Raw genomic sequence first — 11,104 nt, 5'->3', positions numbered from 1 at the left:
ATGGTGAAACTTTGAAGTTATAGCAATAAGAAATGCCATTTTCTTATATTCTTTATGCAAATCAATGGAAATACATGAGGAAATGATATTTTCTTACTTTCTTGGAAATGCCATTTTCGTAATTTCTTGATGCAAATCAATGGAAATACATGAAAATCAGCCCCAAATACATCAAGAGAGCTTAGCAAGCACCATTGCCTTGCAATAATTATGAAGATCGAGTGTTTGAAGCCTTTAGAAGTCCATTTTTCAGCATTATTAAGCACCATGTTCCTCCCTTCTTACAACCCTACAGGGTCATTTTACCACCGCTGCCCAATGCCTTGGTGGAGTTTGGAGAAGCTATAGTCATTTTATGAACCATGAAATGCTTAAAAAATTCTCAAAGATTCTTAGCAAAATGATTAATAGAGTCTCTAAGCATGATTCTTAACCTCAAAAAAGCTAGGGTTTGTAAGAAAATGGTCAAAATTGATGCACGAAACACGATCAACATTTTCAAAACAAAAAATTTAATTTTAAATTTGGGAAAATTAAATAAAATGGATCAAAGATAAGAGCTCTGCTCTACCACTAAAAGAAATCTACATCTAGATTAACTTATATTGGCCTAGCTTAGCATGGATTAGCCTTGGATTAGACTAGCTTAGGATTAGAGAGAGAAATGGAAATTTTTTATTATTAAAGTGATTAGTACCAAATTAGGCTTATTTGACTTATATACATGACCACCCTTTCGCATTACACTTTAATGTGTCCATGGGCATGGCCCATTTTCTATTCACTAATCACACGAGACTTTTAAACTTTGTTACAGTTGCCGAGTAAGTGTTCACATTATGCTACCTTGATTAATGCATACCAAAGAAATTGCATTTACCACTTCCATTACCCACATATCCAAAAGTTTACATCATGGTTATGGGCCAAGGCCTTTTAGAAGGGGATTAATGCATAATTGGTACTTTCAAAGTAGAGTCATAACTCCCACTTGGTGAGAATGTAGGAGTATATATTGAATGTGAGATCCTAGTACAATAAATGGAAAGTTTGATGGAATGTTATGTTGAGATATTGGATTTAAGGTTGTGATATGATTAGAAAAGTAGACAAGTAGCAAGAAAACATGCTCACTTCCAACACATGCAAAGAATAATAAAAATTTGTTCACACTTACATCTTTTTGGAAATATAATTTGATTTTGGGTAAGTATAATGACAATATTGGATGGAATTTTCACAAATTTGTTGATTTCATTTGTATATGTTGTATACAAACCTTTAATAAACCTTCTCTTTTGTAGGGAGGTGATGTCTTACACTTTTAAGCGTTTCCCTTATACTCATACGTAAAAAGTTATTTAGTGATTAACTCTACCTTTTAACACAAGTAAGAGCCCGTTGGGGGGACTCTCGATGGATGGGCCCAAATATGTAAGGCCCCTTAAGTTAGGTCTTTCCCCAAGGCAGTGTTAGCAAAAAAATGCCCATTAGTAATTTTTTCAAGGCTAAGATTGAAAAATACTGGTTGGAATTTTGTGGTTGAAAATTTTGGCTAACCTTCAAAGTAATGGTTGAAATTTTTGAAAATTTTAGTTCTAAAATTTAGATTTTTTTTAACTTGAAAATAGAAAGTACACATGTTATCGCCCACATACACAAGTGCCATCGCTCGTACAGGGGAGATTCGAGCCCGTTGGGGACTCTCGCACTCTTGAACTCCATTCTAACTGCTACACTAGGGGGCCCAAAATCTAGATTTTTTTTTTTTTTGGCTTTGGGCTCAATTGAAACGGGCATGCAAACGTGATGAAGTGGAATCAACATGACGTTTTCTAAATTGCACGTTCTACCACTTAATCCGCATTTCCTGCCTTACAACCCCACAATTTGCCCAAGCCTTTTGCACGTTGGGACGATCGCCCAACTCTTCACAACTGCCGGCCATCACACAATTCCACCCCCCTTAAAAGCACTATGCTTTGCAAGCATCTCCTTGACGGTTCACTTCCCCCTTTCTATCTCAATCCCAATAGCTCAGAGTGGGCTAACCTTTGATCGCCATGTCTGTTTTCTGCAAGAATTAGATGATCATTAGTATGATTAAGACGAAATTATCTTGCTCAGCGTCTTGATATCCTTAAATCCCTTCAAAAACCCATCAACACGGTGATTTGAACTGCAAAACCCACTTCTCGTTCCCTCCATTTTGATCCAATTCAGCCCTCTAAACAACCCAGACAATCTAACAACAGTAAACCCATTACTCTTAATCAAGCGCTTTTTGTGATAAACCCAAATGTCAAGGCAAGCATAACACAACAATGGCGCATTATAATTCGCATCGAGGATCATCTGCTGGCTTTCCCGTCTTCAACCTTGAAAAGCCTCAGAGCAATGATGTAGTGCAAGACAGGCTCCAAATCAAAGGATTGGCGGAGCACTTACTACCCATCAAAGGCTTCAAGTAAGTAGACCCTCAATCGCTACTTAATCATGGATTGGATTTGGCAATATAATTACATGGTGATTAGGAGCTGAGAACCCAAAGTGTGTGTTTGCATTGTGGGTTAATGGCGCAATGTTGCAGCAACACAGCGGTGGACACAACTGCAGACTACTATCATTGTGGAGGGCAGCGCAACTCTAAAGCTTTCAGAAACTCGAGCGCCCCTAAGCCAAGGCCTTCTGCAAGATCTAATGAAAACGAATCTTCTAGTCGAAGGGTTAATTCAATGAGAATTCTAAGCTCTTCTGCTAGGTTTAATGCTTCTTCTACAGATGGGCTCCCTTTGGATTGGAGAGATGATAGCCATTCTTCTCTGTTAAGGCCCCCTAATCTGAACTCATCCATGGATTCTAGTGTTAGCATTTCAATGGGGCTCTCACAGGAGCTTTCTTCTAAGGGTATAAATAAACCTGCAAGGCAGCAGAGCCCAGCTGGTGGCAAAACCAAGGCTGCTTTCAAGTACTTGAATGCTAAGGTGGTTGCAGAGAAGCTAGTTAAAGCCTTGACAAAGGATAGAAGCTCACACGGAGAGACAGAAAAGAGTGTAATAGAGACCCACAAAGGCAAAAAGGCCTCCATCAACTCAAAGGTTAATGCAAATGCTAATCCTAAGGTTAATGACAGTGTTAACCCGAAGGTTGATAAGCTTAATGGGCATGTATCAAAGGTTAATGGCAATGGCAATGGTAATTTAGCTTCCCCTCCTAGACCATCTATTGAAGAGGACTATTACACTACCATCTACCAAGATTGTGAACCGCGTGATAATAGGGTTATTAATCCTATGTTAGAAATGGAGGTTAGTGTTAATCCTACTTTTGAGAAGATTAGCTACTATGAAGTGGCTGACCCACTTGAAGTAAGAGCAAGGGAATTAGAAGAGCAGGCAGCCATGTTGGGCACAGGCAATGAGCTTTCTGATGTGCTGATAAGGACCTTAGTTGAGGATGGAGAATGTGAATATGATACATTAGAGATACACATTGATGTGTTAAGGAAAGAGTTCAGAAAACACATAGAGGACAAGAGAGAGCTGGCCCTTCAGATGGCGGCGGAGCTGCGGGGGCGGCTTTCCGAGAGGGTGAGAGCAGAGGAGGCAGTGAAGAGGGCCAGGGTTGAAATGGAGGGAAAGGTGAGGATGATGGAGAGGGAAAGGGTGGAGTTCAAAAACAGGTTGCAGGAGGACATGGAGGAGAGTGAATCACAGTGGGTTTCTAAGTTTGAGAAGGCTAGATCCAAAGAGAAGAGGCTGAGTGAGAGGTTGAAGGAGATAGCAGAGGAGAAGGTGGAGCTCCACAAGGAGATCTCCTCCTTGACAACAAAGAAGAATGCATTGGTGGAGGAGGTCCAAGAGTGCCAAAAGACCATCAAAAGCTTGAAGAACAAGGCAGATGATTCAGTGCAAGAAGTGTTGAAGCTCCAGAAAGCTCTAGAAGATTCCATGGCAAGGTCATCTGAGAAGGTTCTGGAAGGTTCCATGGCCAAGTTGTCAGAGGAAGAGTGCACCACACTGGCAAGGAAGTACAGGCACAAGGAGAAGGAGTTGGTGGAGAAGCAGAAGGCTGTGGGGAAGGTGCAAAAGCTGTGCAAAGAGCAGGAGAAGACCATCCAAGGGCTCAGATTTGCACTAGGGGAGCAGGCCAACAATGCCCAATTGGGCAAAGGGGAGTTCTTCATCAAGCTCCAGAGGGAGCTAGTGAGGCTTACTGGCATAGAACAAGGCTTGAGGAAGGAAGTGGAGGCTTACAAGGGAGAGGCCCTGGCTGCTAAAAGGGAGAATGCAAGCCTCATTGAGAGACTGGGCACCATCATGAGAAAGTTAGGGGGTGCAGCCATCAGAATGGCTGACTACAATGATGATTTTGAGGATCATCAGAAGGTGGGTAAGCCTAATTACAGCACTAATCCAGGGCTTAATGGTGGCAATGTGATGAAATCAGAGGAGATTGATGCCGTGATGGAGAGGAAAGCAGAGCTTGATTTGAGCAGCAACAACATGGCACTAGTGTTATTGGGTAAAGCTCATAATAAGGCAGAAGATGAGAGCATTAATGTGACTAATAATCCTAGATTAAGCGAAGCAGACGATTTAAGGTGTACCGGTTTAGAGGTACGTTTCTCTCTCTCTTAAGCCCCTCTTCCCTTGTTAGGGCCTTCACACCACATTCATTGGTGGTGGGCGCCCAAGTGTGTAAAGGTGGTTAGAGGTACATTTCTCTCTCTTAATCCTCTCCTCCCTTTGTTAAGGCCTTTACACACTTGGACGCCCGCCCATCCATTGAGCATGGCCTTTGGACGGCCAATAAGTCAACCATATGATTATCTTGACCATCATGGCGCGATCGTCTAAAGCGCCCAATATGTTTATACCCATTGCTAGACATTCACTCTAGGTGTGGATAATGTGTAATGGCCTTATTTTTAAAACCAAATATGTGTAGTATGTAATGACTTCTCTCTCTCTCTCTCTCTCTCTCTCTCCCCCCCCCCAAATTTCTTTCTTATTGCAAAAAGTTTATACATTCAATAAGCTCACTTGTGGCTTTGCATGTTAGCCATCTTGTAGGGAGGTTGAGGAGCTTGAGAAGCTTCGAGAAGAGGTTAGACAGCTCTCCCAAACTCGAGCTAGGCTTCAACAAGAATCTGACAATCTTCACAACGCACTGTCCTTGACCAATCGAAGAGTTCACGAGCTTGAGAGCCAGGTGATTTTGTCTTATTACACTCTCACTAGCACTACCAATCAAATAATTCACTAAACAACAAGATAGCCTAGGCTTATGTGCGTGAAATCATGTGAGCTAGCTTGTAAAAGTCATGGCGTTGTGGCATTTGATACCCTTGGCTTGGTGAAAATAAAATATACATGAATGCAATGTCTCTAAGTAATGGTAAGTGGGTATCATGGTGGATAGATGTAATAGGTGGGTAGATGTAATGGGTGACATAATGTTGATGTCCCTCCCCTCTTTGTACAAGGATGATCCTAATTGCATTACCTATGGTGACATTCAGAGGCCCCAATTTCTATCCTGTTTTCTCCTCGTCTTTTCTCCTCGAAATTGGGTTTCTTGTGAATAAATGATTTTTTAAAGATAGCATTCACACATCAAATAAATCATTTTTTAGGATAGCAATCACACACTAATTTGGGAAAGCTTTTGTTAAGAATGGCTTGAGATATTTACTTGCATGTAGAATCTAGTCAAAGGTTGGGATTTTCTACCTCAAAATACATGTGTGTTGATGCTTGTGTTTTATTGTCTTAACCATGTGCATTGCACATTATGCATGTATGCACACTTTGCCTTCATATGTGTGCTTATTCATGAGCGCATGTATGTGCACCACAAGCTTGAAGGATACAAATGCAATGCATTTCATGATAACCTTAAAGTAACTTATTCCTTGTTCCTTGAAGCGTTGAAATATGAAAGCATCGTTTCATTTTTTGTTTTAGGGAAGTGAGTGATAAAATGTTATTGTGGTGGTCATTGAGTGTAGCTTGTAGGTAAGGATCAAGAGCTTGGAGGGGTCCATGAGGAATTGGGGCGAGTAAGAGAGCAAAGGGATTCTATGCAAAAAGAGGCAGACTACATGGGGCGAGAGGCCATCCGGCTAAGTGCTCAAGTTGATCGACTCAGTAGAAAAGTGGAGAAACTCGATGAAGATGTGATGGTGAAGGAGGGCCAACTCTCGATCCTTCGTGGAGCTCTTCATGATGGTAGTGAATAATTTTTGTTTTCATCATTCAACATACTCTACCTTTTTACCTCTTGATCTCTCTTTCTTGTGTATGCAATTTTTCCATTTTGGGAGATTTTCTAGAGTCCAAAGCCTTCTTGTATATTAGAAGACACAAAAATGTAGAGATGTTAGGAAGGTACTAGCTACTCATTTTCACAAACAAAATATTTTGTACTTTTCTCTAAACTCTTGACATTAAATGAAAGTACACTTTCACATGTATACAAATTCTTAAGCTACTATTAATTTTTTTCAATTCAGATAAATTTACTATATGTGTACAATTATTTTTTTCAATTTAGATAAATTTACTATATGATAGTACTATAGTAATGCATTTACAATATGCATTACTATATGTGTATAATTATTTTTTTTCAATTCAGATAAATTTAACATATGCATTACAATTTATGTGTAATGACATTAAAAACCTTCAAGTTTCATGTTAAAGTAGTTTTTACTTTAGACGAAAAAATACCATACATCACAATATGCATTACTATATGTGTACAATTATTTTTTTCAATTAAGATAAATTTAACATATGCATTACAATTTATGTGTAATGACATGGTTAAAAAATCTTCACGATTTATGTTCAAGTAGTTTTAAATTTAGACAAAAAAATACCATACATCACAATTTATGTTCTATTGGCATGGTTAAAAAACCTTCATGCTTTAAGTTTCATGTTAAAATAGTTTCACATTATGTGTCATTAAGAAGTAATGGCTAGACAATGGTGATAGTGGGATAGACTCCAATCTACTAACAGTATCATTTGCATTAGCCAAAACATACATGGAAGTATAAAAGAAGATTCCATGTGCTGCTAAATGGTTGAGTGGGTTATCATATAGTAATGTGCCTATCTCTATATGGAAGGTATTGATTCTTCCATTGATGCAATCTACATTCTACCACTCCTCCACATTCGATGGACTCATAAAGCTACAAGAAACTTTTAATGCTTAGCTATAAAGCATAAAACAATTAGGTATTGAACATCGAAAACAAAGGCTACTTATTGAATCTTACTATTTGACTTAGATCTTGTACTTTTATTGTGGTGATGTAGCACTATGTTCGTGTGCATATAAACATGCTACATAAGGACCTCGATTGCACCATTTGTCCGTCTGCAAAACTCCACAAGCCTACCTTTCCGATGCTTCTTAGGATCACCAATGTCTTTTTGTTTTACCTTGAATGCTCCTCGAGTGCTGGGTCTCATCATGATCTAGTCTGACTTCCTGAACTGCTAAGGAATCCAGCTGCCACGTTAGCATCCTTCTTGTTGAAAAGCTCCACACTTTTAATGCCATAGATGTGTTTTCTCCTAGAGCTCATTTACAAAGGAAAAAGAGAACATTATTACCATTTTGTTGAGCTCAACAATCTAAATAATGAAAATAAAACTTTAAAGACATGTTGTGAACCTTACACAGTCGAGTTGACAAATAACCCTGCAAGTTTTCATAAATGACATCATGGTCAAGAAGATTAACAAACATAACAAACAAAATAGAAATCATGATTAGCACACATAGCTTAATGAAGTTTACCAGATTATTAAGATGGAATAAAAAAGAGGCTGAGAGAAGAAGAAGAAGAAGAGATGAAGCAGATATGGCAGAAATAAGTGGCGTTGTAAGAGAGGCAGGAAATGAAGAGGAATAAGTTCAAATTGTGGAGAAAGTCTTTAAGCATACTAGCTTTCAATCAGTCTGGCCCCTTTTCCTCATATTCCTTCTGACATACATTTTGGTATGTGGTATTCAGACCTGGCAATCTTGTATTTTTGAGTTTTATGTCAGTATATTTTATTCCTCTTTTCTGAGCTCAAAATTGTGGGGACCACTCTGACAAAAAAGATTCATATGTTACATTGATCTAGAATCTAAGCACTCTCATTGGCTAGCCTTATATTATTTTAATGGGCTCTAAAAGGGCCCATTGCCCATTTGGAGCCTGAATTTCCCCTAATGAGAGGACAAGAATCTATTGAAACCAATAGGGAGGAATCCATGGAGAGACACTTCAAGAAATTGAGGAGAAAATTAAAAAGAGGATTGTAATCCAATATTATTTAGGATTGGAGAAGCATTATTGGAAGTAATTACAGAGATGCAACTATGAGGACAATTGCTTAAGTCCAACAAGGCTTGATGTGTGACGAAGAGTCAATGATGAATGGTGATATAATAAGAGACTATGAACTTGAAACTCAACTAAATTCCAGTAGAAAATTGGGAATATCCCATGCACTAAGACAATCACAAACAAAGCCATATCACAGTGTTACATTGATGCAAAGATTTATGGTTGATAGAGACCAAATCGAATACATAGAAATGTTTGAGTCGACATGTGAAACATGTGGGCCAATAGATGACTTTATTGTAATTCGTTCTTTTCCCTAATGTTAGTTTTCAATCTCACCAACGGTATAGAAGGTTAAAGATTAAGGACAAACTCAATTTCACTATACTTAAAAATGTGTTCGTTCCAAGTTTTGCACAAAGTGGTGATGACAAATGAAGCCTAGTGGAACATGTCCATAACTCGACATACCTATAGTAGTTTTACCATCACAAACACCTCCACCTAAGCTAACACCAGTCAATCGAGAAACCATTAGAATACGTTGTGAGTCAAAGTTGAACAATGACTATTATGAGGAGCCAGACGATATTGTGCCACTATTTTATGTTGTTATGCAACAATCTATGTAGGCACTAGTGTTTCAAACCACTGTCTAGAGGAAGTGACAAGACATTAACTCAATTGTTAGGAGGGCTCCATTCCAATGATTCCATTATTAACTCAACTTTTAGGAGGTCAATGCTTCCATTAAAGTACCCCACCAAATAGCAAAATGGCCACTTAAAGTGGTTATGCTAGTTCAACTTCCGAAGGCTTCTTCATATTCAAACTGTGGGGTGGATCATCTAATTAAAGGCTACATGTACAAATCAAGTGGAGAGGTGTCCATTTCTACCAATCCTCTAGCACAAGACTTTGCATGATTAGTCTACAACCTAGATGGATAATGGCCCTAACAAATGTTTCAACTTATGCTCATTCTTGACATAGAATAAAGATAACATAGATACATTCATTGATTTCAACCTTTAAACCAGATCGAAGGAGGTGGGTTAAGAAAATGGGTAAGGGTGAATAATGGTTCAAATGAAGGAACCATAGGAATGAGGTCAAAAAGAGGATTTGTTACAAAAAATGATGGCAAAAGATCCTAACAAACATGATCAATATTTCAATGACAGACCTATAGCTCCTCGAGGAATCAACAAATGCCCAAAATCCAATGAGAGAAATTCAAAAGCTTGAAACAACAAAATCCCTAGTTGAAAAGTGTCAAGATAAATATGGAAAGTGTCAAGATAAACATGAGGAAAGACTAAAGACTAACAAGCTAATGGATATACACTATAAAATTAGGAAGGAAAGGGGGATTAAATGTTCTTGAGCTAATCCTTGAAAAAATCCAAGAGGAAGAGATTATCTTTCACTATGACTCGGGGGATGATCTCATGACATGAATGCTTGCACATGAAGATGAGGTCCCTTCCCCAAGATGAGTTTCCATGCAAAGGATTACATGGAAAACCCTAGCATGGAATAGGAAACCACTAGGAGACCATGAGATGTAGCCAGTCTTATGTCATTCCTTTCATCAAGAATAGGAAACCACTAAGAGACCATGGGATGTAGCCAGACTTATGTCATTCATTTCCTCAGAAATAGGAAACCACTAGGAGACTATGGGATGTAGCCACTCTTATGTCATTCCTTTCATCATAGATAAAAATCGCCAATAAGGAAAATTCTACGAAGCTCCCCTATATTATGTGGGAAAATGTTAAGGAGTAGGTAGAAGGTAGCTAACCATGAAAGGCACATACCTCAGCTTGTTATTGAAGTTCCACTCCAACAAGGGAGGATGGTATTGTTCCTCAATTTATTCAAATTTGGTGAACCAATTAGGTCGTCATTACTACGAAAGTGATGAAACTAATGCCAAGCTTCCAATCCACCATAATGAATATATGTAGGTAATTGAGAATAGCATATGATATACATGCCTCTCCCTCCTCTACATTTTAGTGAGAATTGGATGCATGTGCTTGCTACATTGATGTGGTGTCAACAAGAGGAACAATATACACATGAATGGACGTAACAGAACTAGGTCCATCAACTATAGTATTTATACGTGATAGGTGTTGGAACCTTTGTTAACGATTATGAAAGTGCATCATCAAGCACAAATAGTTTAGATATTAGGGGGTAGACAAAAGGTTTGCATCTTAGGAAATGGAACCTTTGTTGCGTGACAATTATGAAAGTGCATCATCAAGCACAAATAGTTTAGATTTTGGGGTGTAGACAAAAGGTTTGCATTTTAGGAAATGGATGAACCAAAAGCACTATAGTTTTAGGTGTAATGACACTCTATGGAGATTACCGATCGATGCTCATGGATAAGATAAGTCAAGCCACTAAAGTACATGAGGAATTCTGTGAAAATGGGGTGAAGAATTGAATAATGTGTGAGAAATGAATGATAGCCAAACTTGAGGAAAAGGAAAAACCTTTGTATACTCTTGGAATTATAGGACAAGATCAATTATTATTCAATTTATGATACTCAAAATCTTATAGCTTTACTAGTATGCCAAGGTTTATTTGTTGCTTTGTAAGAAATTCTTTGTAAGGAATTGGAGGCCCCATCAAAATGTAATTATCATAGAACTTGTGTCATAGAGCCTCTAGGATTACTATATCAAAGGGGATGGGGGTGTTATAATTAATGATGATATG

The 11,104-nt window shown here is 38.4% G+C and overlaps 1 protein-coding gene across 2 annotated transcripts; it reads left to right on the top strand.

The window, feature by feature from the left end:
- Nucleotides 1-1,953: 1,953 nt before the first annotated feature.
- LOC147603649 (uncharacterized) lies at nucleotides 1,954-6,466 on the top strand. Of its 2 annotated transcripts, XM_086796294.1 has the most exons (4): nucleotides 1,960-2,467; nucleotides 2,591-4,619; nucleotides 5,065-5,214; nucleotides 6,014-6,466. In XM_086796294.1, exons 1-4 carry the CDS (start codon nucleotides 2,325-2,327, stop codon nucleotides 6,242-6,244), a joined length of 2,553 nt encoding a protein of 850 aa, XP_086652420.1. In that variant the 5' UTR covers nucleotides 1,960-2,324; the 3' UTR covers nucleotides 6,245-6,466. The 2 variants fall into 2 exon arrangements, with proteins under 2 accessions (XP_086652421.1, XP_086652420.1); XM_086796295.1 differs by lacking the exon at nucleotides 6,014-6,466 and having other exon boundaries at nucleotides 1,954-2,467; nucleotides 5,076-5,205.
- Nucleotides 6,467-11,104: the final 4,638 nt, after the last annotated feature.

This window comes from Cibotium barometz, chromosome 63 (assembly GCF_041138505.1).
Source record: "Cibotium barometz isolate CiBa-2024 chromosome 63, ASM4113850v1, whole genome shotgun sequence".
NCBI classification, from domain to species: Eukaryota; Viridiplantae; Streptophyta; class Polypodiopsida; order Cyatheales; family Cibotiaceae; genus Cibotium; species Cibotium barometz.
Note: the sequence above shows the minus strand (reverse complement) of the source record. Positions and strands in the feature narration are given on the sequence as shown.

Coding starts and splice junctions, on each gene's coding strand:
- LOC147603649 (XM_086796294.1), top strand. CDS start 2,325: ATGGCGCATTATAATTCGCATCGAGGATCATCTGCTGGCTTTCCCGTC. Junction 4,620..5,064: donor TAAGGTGTACCGGTTTAGAG/GTACGTTTCTCT, acceptor TTTGCATGTTAG/CCATCTTGTAGGGAGGTTGA. Junction 5,215..6,013: donor TTCACGAGCTTGAGAGCCAG/GTGATTTTGTCT, acceptor CATTGAGTGTAG/CTTGTAGGTAAGGATCAAGA.